Consider the following 23925-nt stretch of genomic DNA (forward strand, 5'->3'; position numbering starts at 1 on the left):
CATCAGTGGAGGCGCTTGAGTTGTCTATTTCAGCCTGCCATCTTCGTGTATGCTTCGTGCGGTTCCCTTGCCGATGTATATCATTATCGTTGTGCCAGAAAGTGGCTAGAGAGAAACGAGATACAGTCAGTAATTTGACTTCCCTGCCGCTCCCTTTGTTCCACTGCGAGCTCACCATTTTAAACTAGGCTTCGCGATGAGCTAAATTTGCTGAACTCCACGGGTTGTAATCGGCAAACGCTCAACAGGTTCAGAGTTAAACAACTTGTCACGACTCGTGAATCACGATTCGTTTATCAAGGTTCAAACTCCGGTTGTGCATGCAGGCCCAAGCAAGCTGTTCTATGGAGAGAATCAAGCTTAGCCTGCCTGCTCTCAAGCGCGCTTCTTTCAAGGTCACCGTGGCATTAATGTGTCCAAATTTTCTAAAACTTACAAAGACATCGATGCGCAAACGCAATTTGCTGCGGAATCAGTACTATTAGTATGTACCTCGTTGCTCTGGGCGCTCCTATGGATGTACGGCCATTGGGTTCTGATGGGATTGTTATGGCGGGCTCCACTGTTGTACAATCGCTTGTATCATTTGTGATCGACAGCGCACGCGTCTTAAGAGCTGTACAGGTAGAAGTCGAGTTTGACGTCATGTGCGACAACGACGGGCGCGTCGACGTGTCCGAGTCTGCATTCTAGTTCAGTGGCTGCTTGAGCAGAACACAATCGGGTTTTGCCGTTAATTGTGATGCCATGACTGTCACGCCCGTTGGTTCCGCAACGGCTGCAACTTCGACTCGGCTCCTAAACGGAATGAGTTATATCCAGTTACTCCGCACTTGGGCTTGACTTGGGGCCATCTCAACTTAGAGGACTGGTGAGAAAGTCATATTGTGTTATATACCATCACACATGACAATCATATATCCAGACCATGTCATTACGACGTACGTAAAGGCGCAATCAACGTAACCCACTCTAAAGCACTCGCACTCCAATGCAAATGATGGGTGGTTCGATAACATTCCGTTCTCACGATCTTGAGGTACCAAGTTCTGTGCAGTGATACATCGTGCATAAACATTATATATAGCATTTTTAAATACCCTTCAGCTTTCAAAAGCAACTCGAATCACCTCCACCATGGCGACGTCCGAGTCTGCAAATTCCGTCTCTCAAGTCCCTGAAAACTGTCGAGCTCCCAATAATCCTATTCTCAAGTTGGCATTCAAAATCTTGTGCATTATCGCAGTCTCTCGGGAGTCTCTCGACCATTGGAAAGATACAAAGAACAAAGACTGGAAGGAACATGTCTCAATTATGGTCAATCGATTCCAGAACACAAACGTCACTGTATGTCATATAATCTGACTTCATGGCTGGCGTTCAATGACCAGACTTCAGGCCGGGCTCGTGCTCGCAACTACTACTCTATTCCTGTCGTCACCGCCTCCCGTGCCGCATTTGATGGCTTATAACTCTCCAATCTCGTACATCATCGCCATGATTTCATTCGATGCTGCATTGCTCAGCGTAATATCTGGATCTGCTGTACTTGTTATCTATGAGACTAGTACCGCTCACAAAGACATGGAAACCCTCAAGGTGAGTGAGTTTGTTTGGGCTGGCTCACCATTTGACACACAGCACAGTACATGCCACGATACCAAGTCATCGCGCTGCTGTTATGGTTAGCATACCCCTCAATCTGTCTGTCAGTCGCCACTTGCTTTTTGTTTGTGGGTAAGTGAGGCACTAGGTGTGTTTAGATCTACTTATGAGTATGACATTTCATTTGGTGCAGCTATCTTTATCGCCTGCTTCGGGTCCGACAATGTCATTGTCAACATCATAACTATCTTGGCTTGTGTGGCCTTCCTTTCAAACGGAGCCCTTACGCTCTACGTTTTCGCCGTCGTGGGCAGAAAGTAAGCTAGTAGCGCACTCGCTGGTTCTGCCAGTCTTACTATGCCTTGCAGGCCGGCCAATGGTGAAAAAACCACCCCCACACAAGTTATCGACGGGCATCATGCTAGTATAGGTGCTGCATGCCTTCCGCGTTGACGGTCATGACTGGCTGTGATAATTGTTATAGTATGGGTGATCGAAGCATTGGCTGCACTGCGAGCCAAAGGGGGTGGCTTTAGCACGATCCTGGACAAGACGACAATGTCCACCGTGTGGACAACGCACATTTAGTGACCTCAATCTACCCGGCAAGGAGTGATGTATGATAGTCATTTTCCGTTTTACTGTTACTGAAGGATTTATGAGTTTGCCACCTACAACTTCTACCATTCTATTACATATTCAGACCAACGTGTATATCAGAACTAGAATCGGTGATTAATTAATACGAAGAATCATTCACATTGGAATTGAGAGCCCGTTTCATACGCACATTAACCAGGCACTTAGACTAGAATGAACTGTCCTCCATAGAGTATGACTCTCCATAGGACAGAGATTGGAATTTTTCTAAAAACCAGGCACTTGAAGGATCGATTCGCGACATCCTGTTTAACCAACGCATAAAGTGATTAGATGACATGTACAATGCGGCAGTTACTATGATCAAGTTAACGTAGGACCACAGACCCACATCGCTTTCTTCCTCATGTTCCAGTCGAGTTCGATGACCCGACTTGTCTCCCGGGAGAGGTGCGTCCAAGGGCTCGAGTCCATTATCACCAGTCCCAAATACACCATACCTACCATTTCTACTTTCAGGTTCCGGTTCAGGAGGATGATATCTGGGGTCGTCCTCATATTCCTGGAGTTCTTCTTGCGTGCGTTTTAGATGGAATATGGGGTTTTGAAGACGACTGATCTCTGATGTTTAATGTTCAAGGACGAGTAGCAGAGCTTGGATATGCGTCTCCGGAATCGTGATAACATACCATCGGCAGAAACTTCGGTGTTAAAGGAGATAGCTCGCTGAAACGTGAATGGTTGAGGGTCACATGGAGTAATTTCCATCGTGCTCCTTCAAGTTGGTGTGTGAGTCCTCCCGTATGAAAGGTACATAGCCAGCCAATGAGAATGTCTTTCGCGTTTGTCTCTAACACACGTGACCGAGCGATTTTATTATATAGTGACGAGACCTCCTCGCTCCTTGAGGGCAAGACTGCCGATTGTGTTCGAGAGGTCTTGGAACGGGCGGCTCAGCGCTTATTTTCTGACGACGCGGGGCTTTGTCCACAATATCGGACGCGTTTTTACGTGGGTGTGCTACCCCCACTTGCACGTATTGTGCGCAACATGAGTGAGACAGAAGTAGGTGTCTTACCCCCGCAGCTGGATAGTGCGACAATAGAACCTAGGCCATTGTCACGGATTAGCGCAGGCATGGCACGTGGATAGTATTCGGCTTGCAGGACATACCTGAGGAGATTACAAACGACGTATAAGGTCTTTCAATGTTTGCCGCTCCCTCTGATAAAGTGACATACAAGTTTTTGGACACTTATGCGTACCTGTTGCCAGCGAGTTTACGAGCTTTGCTTTGATTTCGGACATTGACTTTGATTCGGGACGTTTTCGTTTCATTGGTAGCTGAGCCATCTAGCATCGATGAACTTAGTTACCTGAGCTTATGTGAGCGTAGATGGCCAAATATAAAATTCAAAATATATAGGATCCTTACATACTATATACCAACTTCAATGCAGGTTTGTGGAACAGACTGCAAGGACGCGAAGGAATAATGGTGTGCTTATGAACACGGGACTGGAGAGCGATGACGTGAAAGAGCTTGCTAGTGCGTTGTGGTCATGGGAGCTCATCAATGGGTACGGGAATGGCTGAGAAACGATATCCTATTCAAAGACGGTAGTCCATGGCAACCCGAGTAACTTTTCCGTGGAATGTAAAGCGAAATCCAGGTTGGGAATCAAGCATGTGTTATTTGGGACTTGTCTGGGAGACTGGGACGCGTCCTGACGGAAGTTATCGGAGTGGGACATTCGGTGCGCAAGCAACTGTCACGATATTGGTAACAGATGCTTTAGGACCGAAAGTCAGAAGCTTTTGTGCGTCTTGTGCGACCTGAAACGTGGGGTATTGCAAGCCCATTATTCTCCACTTGTCAAAAAGAAGAGTGATACCGTGCACAATTCCTACTATGGGTGTAGAGAATGAGATCTCGCGCTTCAAGTTGAAGCACATGGGTGACGCCTCTTGCTGGCTAGCACCAGGGAAAATCGTCGCAGCCGTTGGGATTGAGCACTCCCGGTTGCCCTGTGCGAGGGTACATAAATAAAAGGACTAGTCTGTCGAAAGAATCCGCGTAGATATTGAAGAAGGGGAAGGGACTGGAGATAGCTGGGACATTTATACAATCAATCTCTGCAAGCTTGTATTGCACTTTCAGAAAATCTGCAGCTCCATCATTTACGGACACAGGAAGAGTAGTCCGTCGGCTCCGACCCGGGAGAGCCCGACAGTCAGAGTGTCTGTATGGCTGTGCAGTCACGGTGTTTTGACAAACCCACAGTATTGGTCCAATCGATCAAGTTATGGCACACTTTGAAATCCTACTTCTGGGAACATTTCCTTTTGCCTGTACAGGCTACCGTACCTCATGCCTAATTCCCAAGCCACTTACGGGCGATTTAAAGATTATTGAAAGGTGCTCCTGAGTAGCTGGTAATCAACTAACGATCACCGGCTTCACCGTAACAGCTCGTCCTTGTCGAAGAACTATGTTGATCTACGATAGGCAATCAGGGATCTAACCAAAAGCGGAGGCCTTTCTGGTATCTCTTCTCGACTGTGGACAGTATAATCCAGGAGTATCTCATCCATGTGTTTCTCGGGGAAACAGCTCGCAGTGTGTGAAGCCCTTGAGAGGGTGTCGCATCGAGGAGACTCTGTTTCGCGTGCTTACAGTCTAATCCTGGCGCATAACCATGCTGCTTCTGTGCTCGAGAAAGTTATAAAAGATATGGCTGGTGATTGATTTGTTGTCAGCTTCTGGTCGTCTCGGTCGTCGACATGCGCTGCTCATTGACCACTTTCGTCACCCTCAGTCTCGCAGTAGCCTCCTTGGCGAGGCCCGCTCTCAGCCCATACAATGTGCATGAGAAGCGCAGCGCCATTCCTGCTGGATGGTCTCAAACTCGAAGGCACGAGAGTGCAGCAACACTTCCTCTGCGCATTGCTCTGAAACAGAATAACCTCGAATTCATCGATGAATATCTTTATGATGTTTCTCACCCGAAGTCATCCAACTATGGCAAGCACTGGAGTGCAGGAGAGATCGCACGAAAATTTTCACCTTCAGAGGAATCTATCTCCACCGTTAGAGACTGGCTTGTTGAGAATGGGCTAGCGAGCGAGCGCATTCGCGTAAGTTCCACCAAAGGTTGGATTAACGTCGATGTTACGGTCGAAGAAGCGGAACGGCTCATGAACACAGAGTATAATGTTTATACTCATGTTTCTGGACAGGAGCACGTCGGTCAGTATCTTCGTAGAGGATACTATTGTGGCACTCACTCACCACTTTTTAGCTTGCGAGGCCTATCATCTCCCTGAGCAGATCAGTGCTCATGTTGATTTTGTCCTGCCCTCCGTCAGCTTCGACGCGAAACTCAAGCGTCGATCTGGAAGTCCGTCGGAAGCCGCTCACTCACTCGGTCAACCTGGTGTAGGAATCACCCCCAAGACTACTGGCACTATTTCACAGCTAGTGACTGAGCTTGAGCAGTGTGACGAGTACATCACTCCGATCTGCTTGAGAGCTCTATATGGACTTGTATACGAACCTGTTTCTACTGACATTAACAGCTTCGGCGTCGGTATGGATTCTATTCCACTGGTAACCATGCGAGCTAATTCATCACCTAGTGGAATACACTCCTCAGGCGTACTTGCAATCCGACCTGCAAATGTTTGCCATGAACTATTCTACTGATCTCATCGGAAAGGAGCCAGTCATGGTTTCCATTGATGGAGGTAATTACCTTAACGTTCTTCTTTCATCAAACCATAAAGACATGCTGCAGGGTATGCACAGACCGAGTACCAAGGTTTCGACTACAACGGCGAGTCGGATCTCGATCTCCAATATGGTATGACATTGGTCACTGGCAAGCAAAACGTCACTCTTTATCAAACTGGTGACATGGTGGAAGGTAGGATGAGAACAGGAGAAAACGCCGTAAACATATCGCTGACCACATTGACAGGGGCTTCTTTCAACAACTTCCTCGACGCCATTGATGGGTCATACTGCACGTTCGAGGGCGGTGACGATTACTCTGAGGACGCCGAATATCCTGACCCATACGGTGGGGGTTATGAGGGTAAGTCCCTGTCATTCTTCGATCTGAAATACAATAAGCTTGGATGCTTTGATAGGGCCCGAGGACTGTGGCACTGTTACGCCCGCATACGTTATATCAACATCATATGGGTACAACGAGGCCGATCTCACTCCGTTCTATGCTGAGCGCCAGTGCGCAGAGTATGCGAAGCTTGGCTTGATGGGTGTTACCATCCTGTACAGCTCTGGAGACGATGGTGTTGCTGGTAATGGCGATGTTTGCCTGAACCCCGATGGTATACCTTTAGTTTAATTTTCACTTCTATCTTCTCACACGACAACAGGCACTCAGACTGTAAACGGTACAATGTTCAATCCCACATTCCCTGGTGTCTGCCCCTACGTCACATCTGTCGGCGCTACCATGGTCAAGCCAGGTGCAAGTGTCCTCGACGCTCAACCTGAAATGGCTTGCATGGAAGTCATCTACTCGGGTGGAGGCTTCAGTAACTACTTCGCGATGCCCTCGTACCAGAAGACCGCTGTCGATTACTATCTGGAAAATTATCCTCCCAACTACCCCGCAACTATGTGGAACTCGACTGGCATGGTAAGTGTCAGAGTGAATGTGATATGTTCAATCAACTAAAGCTATCTATCAGTCTCGTGCTTTACCTGACATTGCTGCCAACGGAGCTGTGAGTGTCTGTTACAAGTCGCATGGATACGCGGGGTTTAACGTTTATTGTTTCCCGTCAGAACTACGTTGTCGCTGTCGACGGTGAATTCGAGCTCGTGTACGGAACGTCCTGTTCTTCACCAGTTAGCGGCGCCATCTTTACGATGATCAACGATGCCCGTCTCGCTGCAGGAAAGAGCCCGATTGGGTTCATTAACCCTACGGTATGTTCCTGCCCTTTTGCCCGCCTCAGTTGATAATTTATGGTGTTAGATCTACTCTACTGATTTCGCAGGTGCTTTCAATGACATTACCGAAGGGTCAAACCCGGGCTGTGGTACCGAAGGTTACAACGCGACCGTTGGATGGGATCCAGTTACTGGTCTTGGTACTCTCAACTTCCCTGTATTGCTCGAGAAATGGCTGGCTCTTCCATAGAATACGAGTATCGCGTTTAATAGTCCTGCAATCAAGCAAATCCGCATTCCTGTGTTTCATAATTGGCTCAATAGAATTTTCTGGTCTTGACCTCTGCCTCCGCCCTACATATCCGACGCTCCGAATCAGATAGCATGGCCAGATGCCTCGAGCTTCCTCTGGCCTCCAGGAAGCTCTGATTTTCAAGTATAGCTCAATCGTATGGTGTGCATCCGAACACATCCATGTCGTGGGGACGGCATCCACTATCCCCTACTAACACCCTTTCCATCTATATTCCGGCACACTGAACCAACGTTGATGAGAATGAGTTCATCGTTTGTCACAGTAACTATCACATCGGTTCTGCTTACGGGGTATGCTAGGTTTGTAGAACAAACTGCAAGGACGACGAGGAGTGATAGTGTATCTATGAGCATGGGCTTGGAGAGCAATGGTGTGAAAGAACTTGCTATGATAGTGCATTGTGGAAGATCGTCGGTGGGTACAGGAACGACAGGACGGGTGAAGGGAATGACTGGGAAACATCCTATTCGGAGACAGTAGTCCGCGGCAACCCGAAATAAATCGTATACAATTATGCATAGATACATATATATAGGTCAATCAAATGCAGGCTGTGCACTGAACGAATCCTCGAATCTCAGCAATGGAGCAGCACTGTACTCCTATCCCACGTTAGGTCGATGTCCGATTCATCCAGAGAAACAGAGCTTAAATTAGGATATTTTACCCGGAGGTCTTGTTTGTGTCTTACAAGGCGGTCTTCCGTGGCAGTTCCACTGCGTGATCCAGCTGAATACGACGAGAGTCGCAAATGCCGAATGGTGGAGGGAAGAGGTAGGGTCAAAAGGGCGTCCATTATCACCTGAAACACACAGTTTAGCCCGAAATAGAGGAGGGACGATTTGACATATACCTCAGGGTCCCACGCTTGCGTAACAGCACCAGGAAAGAAGCCTTTTGCTGCAAACACGTATAATGATCGCAGTATTGGGAAGCGAATGCAAATAACATGGAGCATGAGGGCATCGACATGCGTGACGCTCAACTCCAGCATCTGTACAGTCTTGAGAACCTCCGGATCGCATACACTCACGAGTTTATTGCCACCCGCAAGTGCTCCGTGCAATTCCAAGGGACTCATCGAACCATCAGTGGACACGGGGCGTGTACTCCACAAGTTGAGATGTTCGAGAGCACCAGGGCGAACAAAGTGGGGTAAAAGCTGACGAGGACCTTGGTATTTCGAGAGGGGCTTGAGTGGATTGAAATGCGTAGACAGGGAGAAATTTTCATCTCTGGGAAGGTTGTGTTGGATTTGAGAGGGGCGGGCGAATTTGAGTTCGGCTAGCTCTGGGATGAGATGAAGTATAGGACGGAAAGCGCGCACGACTTCTAAATTGCAAGGTAATGTGAGGCATCGGAGTTGTAGCAGGCCTTGCGATGCGTTTCCTATGAAATTGTTTAGGAGTTGTGAGGCTGCGACTGGGTTGATTATAGAGACGGAACGTATGTGGTCGGGTGAGAAAACAGATAGTCCATGACCGTTCTGACCGTTCCCAAGCATATTTTTGCTATCACAGATGATGGTCAAGTTGGCAAGCCGTAATTTGGGAGATGAAAGCGATAGGACATGTTCCACTGTACAATTGCCTAAGAAAAGGTTCCCTAGGCTTCGTAGCGCGCATAGTTTTGATATCTGGGACTGGCTGAGGTCCACGAACATGAACGATAGCGATTGGAGATTGACGAAAAGCGGTAGGGTATCGAGTAGTATATCCAAAAGCACATTATATGGAATCGCCGTGTTGAGAACAGCACCAACAATATATCGGGGATAAAATTTGCATTCACGAACAGCATGGGCGATGCGTACTGAGGAACAAAATTGTATGCGGCGCTTTGTACGCTTTACAGTTTCGAGACGGTGAATGAAGCGCTGGTTGTTGGCGTCCAGAGAGTAGGGACAGAATGTCAGGGAGCGAAACAAGAGGGGTTGCGCGAGATAACGAAAGGAGTGGCAAGTGAGGGTAACGTCATGAAGGGTTCGGAGAGGAAGATGCTCGAATATTGCCGACCAAAGTTCGGGTGGCAAACCGACTTGGGGTATAATACCGGAGTCCCTGGAAGGTATGTTCATTAACTGGCCCATGACTTCAAAATGCTTCGAATTGGTAAGCTATAATCAAGATGTTGATGGATTATAACTACTTACTTTGAAGCTCGGAACGCAACCAAAGGCAAGGTGGTGTATGTATGTAGTGACTGGCTATGCTTGGGCTATGCCTAGTATGAACTCCGCGCACTCCGCCGTACACGTAATACTAATCAGGGTACTAGCAGGCTAAACTTACCATGATGCGGCAGCGGATGAGATTGAAACGTTGAAACGGGCATGGTCAAAGTGACCGCTCAAGGACGTTGTAAACAATTTGGCCGCCTCAAATTTCTATTGATCCTGTTCAGTGGGCACAAATAACTCTCCGCCTCGATTCTCCTCGAGCTCAGGGGGTACCCGGTCCAAGGTTGCTGCGTCGATGAGATGATGCAGGGTGGAATGCTCTATACTAGTACTAGGATGCGATCAACAATGATCAGATTCTGCAGGCCTCCTTCAAGTTGTGGCTGCGCACGAACACAAGTTTGTCTTGAAACGTATCTTCTCTTTGTCTTCAACTGGTCAAGCCAAGAGTACGGCAATAATGGTACTCAGAGTAAAATGGGAATTTTCGGTAAAGCTCGGTAAAGCTCGGTAACTTCGGTTAGAAACTGACAATTCAGGCAGGAACAACACGCATAGGACATGCGGCACATCGGCATAGTTTCGGACTTCGAAAACTATGCCTGTCATTCGACCACCACGTCCTCGTCGTTCTGCACGCCTCAAGTGTTTGCAGCCCAAATCTATGGACTACAACCAAGGACCCGTCACCGTGGCCGAGGAAAATCTCGGAGTACTCGGGTAACGATCATGCTGCCCAGGCACCCAAGCTCGTCGTGCAGTGGCAGGCGGACCCCTCTCGCACCCAGAGGGTTATCGAGTACCTCCGCAACCATCCAGCAGACTGCCGAGTTCTGTTCTTTTCGGACGGGAAACAATCGCATACCGAGGGTGATCGCCCATCGGGCAAGGATAAACTCTCGGTTTGCTCTGTCGTCGCCCGCCATGTTTTCCAGGCTGATCCTAACTATGCGGCGCAATACGCTGAGGTGCCGGATAAGTTTCGCGACTCGACCAACAATCATATCATGAGGTACGATTTTTCGTATCGATTCACATGTGTACTAACATTCCCTCCAGTCTCAAAAAAAGGTTTCGTGAATGTCACGACAAATTAAACTCGACGGGTGCCGGCGTCATGCAAACGACGTCGCTCAAAATCTGCACGGTATGTTTTTTATATTTATATTTAATCAGATTAAACTAATAAAAATTACAGCGCAAGTACTACATACGTTCCCGTGGTATGACGAGCTCCTCTCCATCATGGGGACAAACCCTGCTCTATCCGTCAAGACCGTCTCATCACGCCCTGGAACTGATCACGCTGCTAACTTCTTCGCTCTCACCCAAGGTGCCCAGACCTCTGGTCAGGCGCCCTTCGTCCCTGCGCCCTCTGGCCAGGCGTCCTTTGGCTCTGCGCCCTCTGGCCAGGCGCCCTTCAACTCTGCGCCCTCTGGCCAGGCGCCCTTTGGCTCTGCGCCATCTGGCCAAGCGCCCTTTGGCTCTGCGCCCTCTGGCCAGGCGCCCTTTGGCTCTGCGCCATCTGGCCAAGCGCCCTTTGGCTCTGCGCCCTCTGGCCAGGCGCCCTTTGGCTCTGCGCCATCTGGCCAAGCACCCTTTGGCTCTGCGCCCTCTGGCCAGGCGCCCTTTGGCTCTGCGCCCTCTGGCCAGGCGCCCTTTGGCTCTGCGCCCTCTGGCCAGGCGCCCTTTGGCTCTGCGCCCTCTGGCCAGGCGCCCTTTGGCTCTGTGCCCTCTGGCCAGGCGCCCTTTGGCTCTGCGTCTGGCCAGGCGCCCTTTGGCTCTGTGCCCTCTGGCCAGGCGCCCTTTGGCTCTGCGCCCTCTGCGCCCTCTGTTCAGGCGCCCTTTACTGTCCCCCCCTTCGCTTCTCCTCCTCGCCATCCGGGTACCATCCCTCCCATCCCGGCATCATCGCTCGCTCTCACCCTCCCGCGCCTGCCCCCTCCGAGTCCGATACGTATTGTGACAACAATTACGTCGGCGACGGATACGACGAGGACATGGACATGGACCTTCGCTTCGACGACGTGCCACGCAGCCTCCCGTAACGTCAAATTACTGGGAAGAGGAGGGTGACGTCACCATCTTGAACAGCCCCCCCAAGCCCAGAGCCTCCAAACGTCGGGCACGTCAGTCTGCATCCCCCATCATCTCGTTCCCCTCGCCCAAGTCATCATCATTCGTCCTTCCCCCGAAATCGCAGACCTCCCTCCACGATAGTCGCGCTGCCTTCGGCAAGCGCGTGTCGAGGACAAGCCGGACCAGCGCCAACTCGCCAAAACCCTCGTCCAGCGGCTCCTCGCTGTCGAAAACGACGATGTCGGCACCTGCCTCCACCTCCCAGACGTCACAACTCCCATCCTCCAAGGGGAAAGGGAGGCAGGTGAAAGGGTGCGGTCGGATCTTCAAGGCGACCTGAACCGGCTCAACGACGAGATCGGAAGCGTCCAGTCGGACCGGATCACTCGGGGCGAGCTCAGAACGAGCGTTACATGGCGAAGTACAACCTCGCCCGTCAGGTAATGAGCACAAGTTTTTGCGCGAGGAGCGTGTACACTGCGACAAGGAAGCTGTCGCCACTCATCAGCGCTCCCAGGAAGCGAAGGATACGGAGATTCGCCTCCGCGAAGCGGAGGTGAAGATGCATGCTGCGCTGGCACATGCGCATGCTGAGGAGGCAAGAGCGCTTCAGCTGAAGATTGAGTACCAACGTTTGATGAGCGGTTCTAACTCTTGAGGGTGTTGTTGTAGTCTTACTGTTGTCCTTTTGCATCACATATCATGCTGTCCTTCATACTACATATGTTGTTATGTTAACCATTAGTCCTGTTCATGTTATGTTGATAGTTCATGTACTACCAGTTTTCAATGGACCATGATGGTGTTTCCTCTTGGCTTTGAAGGTGTGATGCTTGACATATGTTTCTTGGATAAGTAATGTTGATAACCTGAGGAGATGTTAGATGGTACATATAACTAGTACACTTGCTAGGATAAGCACCACAATATTAAGCAAGTGAAGAGACTGACCATCACAGCTGCTAGGTTTATAGCTTTCTTTGCGCAAAGAAAGCTAATAAACCTAGAGCACTGTGATGGTCAGTCTCTTCACTTGCTTAATATTGTGGTGCTTATCCTAGCAAGTGTACTAGTTATATGTACCATCTAACATCTCCTCAGGTTATCAAACATTACTTATCCAAGAAAACATATGTCAAGCATCACACCTTCAAAGCCAAGAGGAAACACCATCATGGTCCATTGAAAACTGGTAGTACATGAACTATCAACATAACATGAACAGGACTAATGGTTAACATAACAACATATGTAGTATGAAGGACAGCATGAGATATGTGATGCAAAAGGACAACAGTAAGACTACAACAACACCCTCAAGAGTTAGAACCGCTCATCAAACGTTGGTACTCAATCTTCAGCTGAAGCGCTCTTGCCTCCTCAGCATGCGCATGTGCCAGCGCAGCATGCATCTTCGCCTCCGCTTCGCGGAGGCGAATCTCCGTATCCTTCGCTTCCTGGGAGCGCTGATGAGTGGCGACAGCTTCCTTGTCGCAGTGTACACGCTCCTCGCGCAAAAACTTGTGCTCATTTACCTGACGGGCGGGTTGTACTTCGCCAATGTAACGCTCGTTCTTGAGCTCGCCCCGAGTGATCCGGTCCGACTGGACGCTTCCGATCTCGTCGTTGAGCCGGTTCAGGTCGCCTTGAAGATCCGACCGCACCCGTTTCACCTGCCTCCCTTTCCCCTTGGAGGATGGGAGTTGTGACGTCTGGGAGGTGGAGGCAGGTGCCGACATCGTCGTTTTCGACAGCGAGGAGCCGCTGGACGAGGGTTTTGGCGAGTTGGCGCTGGTCCGGCTTGTCCTCGACACGCGCTTGCCGAAGGCAGCGCGACTATCGTGGAGGGAGGTCTGCGATTTCGGGGGAAGGACGAATGATGATGACTTGGGCGAGGGGAACGAGATGATGAGGGGGATGCAGACTGACGTGCCCGACGTTTGGAGGCTCTGGCTTGGGGGGGCTGTTCAAGATGGTGACGTCACCCTCCTCTTCCCAGTAATTTGACGTTACGGGAGGCTGCGGCTGTGGCACGTCGTCGAAGCGAAGGTCCATGTCCATGTCCTCGTCGTATCCGTCGCCGACGTAATTGTTGTCACAATACGTATCGGACTCGGAGGGGGCAGGCGCGGGAGGGTGAGAGCGAGCGATGATGCCGGGATGGAGGGATGGTACCCGGATGGCGAGGAGGAGGAAGCGAAGGGGGGACAGTAAAGGGCGCCTGAACAGAGGGCGCAGAGGGCGCAGAGCCAAAGGGCGCCTGGCCAGAGGGCACAGAGCCAAAGGGCGCCTGGCCAGAAGGCGCAGAGCCAAAGGGCGCCTGGCCAGAGGGCACAGAGCCAAAGGGCGCCTGGCCAGAGGGCGCAGAGCCAAAGGGCGCCTGGCCAGAGGGCGCAGAGCCAAAGGGCGCCTGGCCAGAGGGCGCAGAGCCAAAGGGCGCCTGGCCAGAGGGCGCAGAGCCAAAGGGTGCTTGGCCAGATGGCGCAGAGCCAAAGGGCGCCTGGCCAGAGGGCGCAGAGCCAAAGGGCGCTTGGCCAGATGGCGCAGAGCCAAAGGGCGCCTGGCCAGAGGGCGCAGAGCCAAAGGGCGCTTGGCCAGATGGCGCAGAGCCAAAGGGCGCCTGGCCAGAGGGCGCAGAGTTGAAGGGCGCCTGGCCAGAGGGCGCAGAGCCAAAGGACGCCTGGCCAGAGGGCGCAGGGACGAAGGGCGCCTGACCAGAGGTCTGGGCACCTTGGGTGAGAGCGAAGAAGTTAGCAGCGTGATCAGTTCCAGGGCGTGATGAGACGGTCTTGACGGATAGAGCAGGGTTTGTCCCCATGATGGAGAGGAGCTCGTCATACCACGGGAACGTATGTAGTACTTGCGCTGTAATTTTTATTAGTTTAATCTGATTAAATATAAATATAAAAAACATACCGTGCAGATTTTGAGCGACGTCGTTTGGCATGACGCCGGCACCCGTCGAGTTTAATTTGTCGTGACATTCACGAAACCTTTTTTTGAGACTGGAGGGAATGTTAGTACACATGTGAATCGATACGAAAAATCGTACCTCATGATATGATTGTTGGTCGAGTCGCGAAACTTATCCGGCACCTCAGCGTATTGCGCCGCATAGTTAGGATCAGCCTGGAAAACATGGCGGGCGACGACAGAGCAAACCGAGAGTTTATCCTTGCCCGATGGGCGATCACCCTCGGTATGCGATTGTTTCCCGTCCGAAAAGAACAGAACTCGGCAGTCTGCTGGATGGTTGCGGAGGTACTCGATAACCCTCTGGGTGCGAGAGGGGTCCGCCTGCCACTGCACGACGAGCTTGGGTGCCTGGGCAGCATGATCGTTACCTCGAGTACTCCGAGATTTTCCTCGGCCACGGGTGACGGGTCCTTGGTTGTAGTCCATAGATTTGGGCTGCAAACACTTGAGGCGTGCAGAACGACGAGGACGTGGTGGTCGAATGACAGGCATAGTTTTCGAAGTCCGAAACTATGCCGATGTGCCGCATGTCCTATGCGTGTTGTTCCTGCCTGAATTGTCAGTTTCTAACCGAAGTTACCGAGCTTTACCGAGCTTTACCGAAAATTCCCATTTTACTCTGAGTACCATTATTGCCGTACTCTTGGCTTGACCAGTTGAAGACAAAGAGAAGATACGTTTCAAGACAAACTTGTGTTCGTGCGCAGCCACAACTTGAAGGAGGCCTGCAGAATCTGATCATTTGTTGATCGCATCCTAGTACTAGTATAGAGCATTCCACCCTGCATCAATCTCATCGACGCAGCAACCTTGGACCGGGTACCCTGAGCTCGAGGAGAATCGAGGCGGAGAGTTATTTGTGCCACTGAACAGGATCAATAGAAATTTGAGGCGGCCAAATTGTTTACAACGTCCTTGAGCGTCACTTTGACCATGCCCGTTTCAACGTTTCAATCTCATCCGCTGCCGCATCATGGTAAGTTTAGCCTGCTAGTACCCTGATTAGTATTACGTGTACGGCGGAGTGCGCGGAGTTCATACTAGGCATAGCCCAAGCATAGCCAGTCACTACATACATACACCACCTTGCCTTTGGTTGCGTTCCGAGCTTCAAAGTAAGTAGTTATAATCCATCAACATCTTGATTATAGCTTACCAATTCGAAGCATTTTGAAGTCATGGGCCAGTTAATGAACATACCTTCCAGGGACTCCGGTATTATACCCCAAGTCGGTTTGCCACCCGAACTTTGGTCGGCAATATTCGAGCATCTTCCTCTCCGAACCCTTCATGACGTTACCCTCACTTGCCACTCCTTTCGTTATCTCGCGCAACCCCTCTTGTTTCGCTCCCTGACATTCTGTCCCTACTCTCTGGACGCCAACAACCAGCGCTTCATTCACCGTCTCGAAACTGTAAAGCGTACAAAGCGCCGCATACAATTTTGTTCCTCATTACGCATCGCCCATGCTGTTCGTGAATGCAAATTTTATCCCCGATATATTGTTGGTGCTGTTCTCAACACGGAGATTCCATATAATGTGCTTTTGGATATACTACTCGATACCCTACCGCTTTTCGTCAATCTCCAATCGCTATCGTTCATGTTCGTGGACCTCAGCCAGTCCCAGATATCAAAACTATGCGCGCTACGAAGCCTAGGGAACCTTTTCTTAGGCAATTGTACAGTGGAACATGTCCTATCGCTTTCATCTCCCAAATTACGGCTTGCCAACTTGACCATCATCTGTGATAGCAAAAATATGCTTGGGAACGGTCAGAACGGTCATGGACTATCTGTTTTCTCACCCGACCACATACGTTCCGTCTCTATAATCAACCCAGTCGCAGCCTCACAACTCCTAAACAATTTCATAGGAAACACATCGCAAGGCCTGCTACAACTCCGATGCCTCACATTACCTTGCAATTTAGAAGTCGTGCGCGCTTTCCGTCCTATACTTCATCTCATCCCAGAGCTAGCCGAACTCAAATTCGCCCGCCCCTCTCAAATCCAACACAACCTTCCCAGAGATGAAAATTTCTCCCTGTCTACGCATTTCAATCCACTCAAGCCCCTCTCGAAATACCAAGGTCCTCGTCAGCTTTTACCCCACTTTGTTCGCCCTGGTGCTCTCGAACATCTCAACTTGTGGAGTACACGCCCCGTGTCCACTGATGGTTCGATGAGTCCCTTGGAATTGCACGGAGCACTTGCGGGTGGCAATAAACTCGTGAGTGTATGCGATCCGGAGGTTCTCAAGACTGTACAGATGCTGGAGTTGAGCGTCACGCATGTCGATGCCCTCATGCTCCATGCTATTTGCATTCGCTTCCCAATACTGCGATCATTATACGTGTTTGCAGCAAAAGGCTTCTTTCCTGGTGCTGTTACGCAAGCGTGGGACCCTGAGGTATATGTCAAATCGTCCCTCCTCTATTTCGGGCTAAACTGTGTGTTTCAGGTGATAATGGACGCCCTTTTGACCCTACCTCTTCCCTCCACCATTCAGCATTTGCGACTCTCGTCGTATTCAGCTGGGTCACGCAGTGGAACTGCCACGGAAGACCGCCTTGTAAGACACAAACAAGACCTCCGGGTAAAATATCCTAATTTAAGCTCTGTTTCTCTGGATGAATCGGACATCGACCTAACGTGGGATAGGAGTACAGTGCTGCTCCATTGCTGAGATTCGAGGATTCGTTCAGTGCACAGCCTGCATTTGATTGACCTATATATATGTATCTATGCATAATTGTATACGATTTATTTCGGGTTGCCGCGGACTACTGTCTCCGAATAGGATGTTTCCCAGTCATTCCCTTCACCCGTCCTGTCGTTCCTGTACCCACCGACGATCTTCCACAATGCACTATCATAGCAAGTTCTTTCACACCATTGCTCTCCAAGCCCATGCTCATAGATACACTATCACTCCTCGTCGTCCTTGCAGTTTGTTCTACAAACCTAGCATACCCCGTAAGCAGAACCGATGTGATAGTTACTGTGACAAACGATGAACTCATTCTCATCAACGTTGGTTCAGTGTGCCGGAATATAGATGGAAAGGGTGTTAGTAGGGGATAGGTAGGTGCGTGGATGCCGTCCCCACGACATGGACGTGTTCGGATGCACACCATACGATTGAGCCATACTTGGAAATCAGAGCTTCCTGGGGGCCAGAGGAAGCTCGAGGCATCTGGCCATGCTATCTGATTCGGAGCGTCGGATATGTAGGGCGGAGGCAGAGGTCAAGACCAGAAAATTCTATTGAGCCAATTATGAAACACAGGAATGCGGATTTGCTTGATTGCAGGACTATTAAACGCGATACTCGTATTCTATGGAAGAGCCAGCCATTTCTCGAGCAATACAGGGAAGTTGAGAGTACCAAGACCAGTAACTGGATCCCATCCAACGGTCGCGTTGTAACCTTCGGTACCACAGCCCGGGTTTGACCCTTCGGTAATGTCATTGAAAGCACCTGCGAAATCAGTAGAGTAGATCTAACACCATAAATTATCAACTGAGGCGGGCAAAAGGGCAGGAACATACCGTAGGGTTAATGAACCCAATCGGGCTCTTTCCTGCAGCGAGACGGGCATCGTTGATCATCGTAAAGATGGCGCCGCTAACTGGTGAAGAACAGGACGTTCCATACACGAGCTCAAATTCACCGTCGACAGCGACAACGTAGTTCTGACGGGAAATAATATACGTCAAACCCCGCGTATCCATGCAACTTGTGACAGACACTCACAGCTCCGTTGGCAGCAATGTCAGGGAAAGCACGAGACTGATGGCTAGCTTTAGTTGATTGAACATATCACATTCACTCTCACACTTACCATGCCAGTCGAGTTCCACATAGTTGCGGGGTAGTTAGGAGGATAATTTTCCAGATAGTAATCGACAGCGGTCTTCTGGTACGAGGGCATCGCGAAGTAGTTACTGAAGCCTCCACCCGAGTAGATGACCTCCATGCAAGCCATTTCAGGTTGAGCGTCGAGGACACTTGCACCTGGCTTGACCATGGTAGCGCCGACAGATGTGACGTAGGGGCAGACACCAGGGAAACTGGGATTGAACATTGTACCGTTTACGGTCTGAGTGCCTGTTGTCGTGTGAGAAGATAGAAGTGAAAATTGAACTCAAGATATACCATCGGGGTTCAGGCAAACATCGCCATTACCAGCAACACCATCATCTCCAGAGCTGTACAAGATGGTAACACCCATCAAGCCAAGCTTCGCATACTCTGCGCACTGGCGCTCAGCATAGAACGGAGTAAGATCGGCCTCATTGTACCCGTATGATGTTGATATAACGTATGCGGGCGTGACAGTACCACAGTCCTCAGGCCCTATCAAAACATCCAAGCTTATTGTATTTCAGATCGAAGAAAGACAGGGACTTACCCTCATAACCCCCACCGTATGGGTCAGGATATTCGGCGTCCTCAGAGTAATCGTCACCACCCTCAAATGTACAGTATGACCCATCAATGGCGTCGAGGAAGTTGTTGAAAGAAGCCCCTGTCAACAAAGTCAGCGATATGCTTACGACGTTTTCTCCTGTTCTCATCCTACCTTCCACCATGTCACCAGTTTGGTAAAGAGTGACGTTTTGCTTGCCAGTGACCAACGTCATACCATATTGGAGATCGAGATCCGACTCGCCGTTGTATTCGAAACCTTGGTACTCGGTCTGTGCATACCCTGCAACATGTCTTTATGGTTTGATCAAAGAAGAACGTTAAGGTAATTACCTCCATCAATGGAAACCATGACTGGCTCCTTTCCGATGAGATCAGTAGAATAGTTCATGGCAAACATTTGCAGGTCGGATTGCAAGTACGCCTGAGGAGTGTATTCCACTAGGTGATGAATTAGCTCGCATGGTTACCAGTGGAATAGAATCCATACCGACGCCGAAGCTGTTAATGTCAGTAGAAACAGGTTCGTATACAAGTCCATATAGAGCTCTCAAGCAGATCGGAGTGATGTACTCGTCACACTGCTCAAGCTCAGTCACTAGCTGTGAAATAGTGCCAGTAGTCTTGGGGGTGATTCCTACACCAGGTTGACCGAGTGAGTGAGCGGCTTCCGACGGACTTCCAGATCGACGCTTGAGTTTCGCGTCGAAGCTGACGGAGGGCAGGACAAAATCAACATGAGCACTGATCTGCTCAGGGAGATGATAGGCCTCGCAAGCTAAAAAGTGGTGAGTGAGTGCCACAATAGTATCCTCTACGAAGATACTGACCGACGTGCTCCTGTCCAGAAACATGAGTATAAACATTATACTCTGTGTTCATGAGCCGTTCCGCTTCTTCGACCGTAACATCGACGTTAATCCAACCTTTGGTGGAACTTACGCGAATGCGCTCGCTCGCTAGCCCATTCTCAACAAGCCAGTCTCTAACGGTGGAGATAGATTCCTCTGAAGGTGAAAATTTTCGTGCGATCTCTCCTGCACTCCAGTGCTTGCCATAGTTGGATGACTTCGGGTGAGAAACATCATAAAGATATTCATCGATGAATTCGAGGTTATTCTGTTTCAGAGCAATGCGCAGAGGAAGTGTTGCTGCACTCTCGTGCCTTCGAGTTTGAGACCATCCAGCAGGAATGGCGCTGCGCTTCTCATGCACATTGTATGGGCTGAGAGCGGGCCTCGCCAAGGAGGCTACTGCGAGACTGAGGGTGACGAAAGTGGTCAATGAGCAGCGCATGTCGACGACCGAGACGACCAGAAGCTGACAACAAATCAATCACCAGCCATATCTTTTATAACTTTCTCGAGCACAGAAGCAGCATGGTTATGCGCCAGGATTAGACTGTAAGCACGCGAAACAGAGTCTCCTCGATGCGACACCCTCTCAAGGGCTTCACACACTGCGAGCTGTTTCCCCGAGAAACACATGGATGAGATACTCCTGGATTATACTGTCCACAGTCGAGAAGAGATACCAGAAAGGCCTCCGCTTTTGGTTAGATCCCTGATTGCCTATCGTAGATCAACATAGTTCTTCGACAAGGACGAGCTGTTACGGTGAAGCCGGTGATCGTTAGTTGATTACCAGCTACTCAGGAGCACCTTTCAATAATCTTTAAATCGCCCGTAAGTGGCTTGGGAATTAGGCATGAGGTACGGTAGCCTGTACAGGCAAAAGGAAATGTTCCCAGAAGTAGGATTTCAAAGTGTGCCATAACTTGATCGATTGGACCAATACTGTGGGTTTGTCAAAACACCGTGACTGCACAGCCATACAGACACTCTGACTGTCGGGCTCTCCCGGGTCGGAGCCGACGGACTACTCTTCCTGTGTCCGTAAATGATGGAGCTGCAGATTTTCTGAAAGTGCAATACAAGCTTGCAGAGATTGATTGTATAAATGTCCCAGCTATCTCCAGTCCCTTCCCCTTCTTCAATATCTACGCGGATTCTTTCGACAGACTAGTCCTTTTATTTATGTACCCTCGCACAGGGCAACCGGGAGTGCTCAATCCCAACGGCTGCGACGATTTTCCCTGGTGCTAGCCAGCAAGAGGCGTCACCCATGTGCTTCAACTTGAAGCGCGAGATCTCATTCTCTACACCCATAGTAGGAATTGTGCACGGTATCACTCTTCTTTTTGACAAGTGGAGAATAATGGGCTTGCAATACCCCACGTTTCAGGTCGCACAAGACGCACAAAAGCTTCTGACTTTCGGTCCTAAAGCATCTGTTACCAATATCGTGACAGTTGCTTGCGCACCGAATGTCCCACTCCGATAACTTCCGTCAGGACGCGTCCCAGTCTCCCAGACAAGTCCCAAATAACACATGCTTGATTCCCAACCTGGATTTCGCTTTACATTCCACGGAAAAGTTACTCGGGTTGCCATGGACTACCGTCTTTGAATAGGATATCGTTTCACAGCCATTCCCGTACCCATTGATGAGCTCCCATGACCACAACGCACTAGCAAGCTCTTTCACGTCATCGCTCTCCAGTCCCGTGTTCATAAGCACACCATTATTCCTTCGCGTCCTTGCAGTCTGTTCCACAAACCTGCATTGAAGTTGGTATATGGTATGTAGGAATCCTATATATTTTGAATTTTATATTTGGCCATCTACGCTCACATAAGCTCAGGTAACTAAGTTCCTCGATGCTAGATGGCTCAGCTACCAATGAAACGAAAACGTCCCGAATCAAAGTCAATGTCCGAAATCAAAGCAAAGCTCGTAAACTCGCTGGCAACAGGTACGCATAAGTGTCCAAAAACTTGTATGTCACTTTATCAGAGGGAGCGGCAAACATTGAAAGACCTTATACGTCGTTTGTAATCTCCTCATGTATGTCCTGCAAGCCGAATACTATCCACGTGCCATGCCTGCGCTAATCCGTGACGATGGCCTAGGTTCTATCGTCGCACTATCCAGCTGCGGGGATAAGACACCTACTTCTGTCTCACTCATGTTGCGCACAATACGTGCAAGTGGGGGTAGCACACCCACGTAAAAACGCGTCCGATGTTGTGGGTAAAGCCCCGCGTCGTCAGAAAATAAGCGCTGAGCCGCCCGTTCCAAGACCTCTCGAACACAATCGGCAGTCTTGCCCTCAAGGAGCGAGGAGGTCTCGTCACTATATAATAAAATCGCTCGGTCACGTGTGTTAGAGACAAACGCGAAAGACATTCTCATTGGCTGGCTATGTACCTTTCATACGGGAGGACTCACACACCAACTTGAAGGAGCACGATGGAAATTACTCCATGTGACCCTCAACCATTCACGTTTCAGCGAGCTATCTCCTTTAACACCGAAGTTTCTGCTGATGGTATGTTATCACGATTCCGGAGACGCATATCCAAGCTCTGCTACTCGTCCTTGAACATTAAACATCAGAGATCAGTCGTCTTCAAAACCCCATATTCCATCTAAAACGCACGCAAGAAGAACTCCAGGAATATGAGGACGACCCCAGATATCATCCTCCTGAACCGGAACCTGAAAGTAGAAATGGTAGGTATGGTGTATTTGGGACTGGTGATAATGGACTCGAGCCCTTGGACGCACCTCTCCCGGGAGACAAGTCGGGTCATCGAACTCGACTGGAACATGAGGAAGAAAGCGATGTGGGTCTGTGGTCCTACGTTAACTTGATCATAGTAACTGCCGCGTTGTACATGTCATCTAATCACTTTATGCGTTGGTTAAACAGGATGTCGCGAATCGATCCTTCAAGTGCCTGGTTTTTAGAAAAATTCCAATCTGTCCTATGGAGAGTCATACTCTATGGAGGACAGTTCATTCTAGTCTAAGTGCCTGGTTAATGTGCGTATGAAACGGGCTCTCAATTCCAATGTGAATGATTCTTCGTATTAATTAATCACCGATTCTAGTTCTGATATACACGTTGGTCTGAATATGTAATAGAATGGTAGAAGTTGTAGGTGGCAAACTCATAAATCCTTCAGTAACAGTAAAACGGAAAATGACTATCATACATCACTCCTTGCCGGGTAGATTGAGGTCACTAAATGTGCGTTGTCCACACGGTGGACATTGTCGTCTTGTCCAGGATCGTGCTAAAGCCACCCCCTTTGGCTCGCAGTGCAGCCAATGCTTCGATCACCCATACTATAACAATTATCACAGCCAGTCATGACCGTCAACGCGGAAGGCATGCAGCACCTATACTAGCATGATGCCCGTCGATAACTTGTGTGGGGGTGGTTTTTTCACCATTGGCCGGCCTGCAAGGCATAGTAAGACTGGCAGAACCAGCGAGTGCGCTACTAGCTTACTTTCTGCCCACGACGGCGAAAACGTAGAGCGTAAGGGCTCCGTTTGAAAGGAAGGCCACACAAGCCAAGATAGTTATGATGTTGACAATGACATTGTCGGACCCGAAGCAGGCGATAAAGATAGCTGCACCAAATGAAATGTCATACTCATAAGTAGATCTAAACACACCTAGTGCCTCACTTACCCACAAACAAAAAGCAAGTGGCGACTGACAGACAGATTGAGGGGTATGCTAACCATAACAGCAGCGCGATGACTTGGTATCGTGGCATGTACTGTGCTGTGTGTCAAATGGTGAGCCAGCCCAAACAAACTCACTCACCTTGAGGGTTTCCATGTCTTTGTGAGCGGTACTAGTTTCATAGATAACAAGTACAGCAGATCCAGATATTACGCTGAGCAATGCAGCATCGAATGAAATCATGGCGATGATGTACGAGATTGGAGA

The 23925-nt window shown here is 49.7% G+C and overlaps 4 protein-coding genes across 4 annotated transcripts; 3 read left to right on the forward strand and 1 right to left on the reverse strand.

Moving 5' to 3' along the window:
• The first annotated feature begins 1032 nt into the window (after positions 1-1032).
• On the forward strand, positions 1033-2372 carry F5891DRAFT_438380 (uncharacterized protein). The gene is made up of 5 exons (XM_041371831.1): positions 1033-1347; positions 1399-1599; positions 1647-1737; positions 1799-1922; positions 1974-2372. The coding sequence occupies exons 1-5, from the start codon at positions 1138-1140 to the stop codon at positions 2056-2058; spliced, it is 711 nt and encodes a 236-aa protein (XP_041216334.1). The 5' UTR covers positions 1033-1137; the 3' UTR covers positions 2059-2372.
• Positions 2373-2611: 239 nt separating this feature from the next.
• On the forward strand, positions 2612-3357 carry F5891DRAFT_989852 (uncharacterized protein; the record flags this gene model as incomplete). The annotated part of the gene is made up of 5 exons (XM_041378074.1): positions 2612-2655; positions 2725-2783; positions 2846-2882; positions 2904-2990; positions 3090-3357. The coding sequence occupies 5 exons, from the start codon at positions 2612-2614 to the stop codon at positions 3355-3357; spliced, it is 495 nt and encodes a 164-aa protein (XP_041216335.1).
• Positions 3358-4979: 1622 nt separating this feature from the next.
• On the forward strand, positions 4980-7379 carry F5891DRAFT_1157930 (peptidase S8/S53 domain-containing protein; the record flags this gene model as incomplete). The annotated part of the gene is made up of 10 exons (XM_041365218.1): positions 4980-5455; positions 5508-5795; positions 5845-5952; positions 6003-6131; positions 6186-6302; positions 6358-6558; positions 6607-6872; positions 6925-6960; positions 7022-7165; positions 7215-7379. Exons 1-10 carry the CDS (start codon positions 4990-4992, stop codon positions 7377-7379), a joined length of 1920 nt encoding a protein of 639 aa, XP_041216336.1. The 5' UTR covers positions 4980-4989.
• A 556-nt stretch (positions 7380-7935) lies between these two features.
• On the reverse strand, positions 7936-9667 carry F5891DRAFT_1088229 (uncharacterized protein). Its single transcript, XM_041363492.1, has 3 exons — positions 9598-9667; positions 8299-9546; positions 7936-8247 (listed from the first exon to the last, which is right to left on the reverse strand). The coding sequence occupies exons 2-3, from the start codon at positions 9532-9534 to the stop codon at positions 8023-8025; spliced, it is 1461 nt and encodes a 486-aa protein (XP_041216337.1). The 5' UTR covers positions 9535-9546; positions 9598-9667; the 3' UTR covers positions 7936-8022.
• Positions 9668-23925: the final 14258 nt, after the last annotated feature.

This window comes from Suillus fuscotomentosus (assembly GCF_016647785.1).
Source record: "Suillus fuscotomentosus strain FC203 chromosome Unknown F5891scaffold_355, whole genome shotgun sequence".
Classification (NCBI taxonomy): Eukaryota; Fungi; Basidiomycota; class Agaricomycetes; order Boletales; family Suillaceae; genus Suillus; species Suillus fuscotomentosus.

Excerpts from the sequence above, each read along its gene's own strand:
- F5891DRAFT_438380 (XM_041371831.1), top strand. The coding sequence starts at position 1,138 with ATGGCGACGTCCGAGTCTGCAAATTCCGTCTCTCAAGTCCCTGAAAAC. Across the intron at positions 1,600-1,646 it reads AAGACATGGAAACCCTCAAG|TACATGCCACGATACCAAGT; the intron begins GTGAGTGAGTTT and ends CACACAGCACAG. Across the intron at positions 1,738-1,798 it reads CACTTGCTTTTTGTTTGTGG|CTATCTTTATCGCCTGCTTC; the intron begins GTAAGTGAGGCA and ends CATTTGGTGCAG.
- F5891DRAFT_1088229 (XM_041363492.1), bottom strand. The coding sequence starts at position 9,534 with ATGGGCCAGTTAATGAACATACCTTCCAGGGACTCCGGTATTATACCC. Across the intron at positions 8,248-8,298 it reads CGCAAGCGTGGGACCCTGAG|GTGATAATGGACGCCCTTTT; the intron begins GTATATGTCAAA and ends TGTGTGTTTCAG.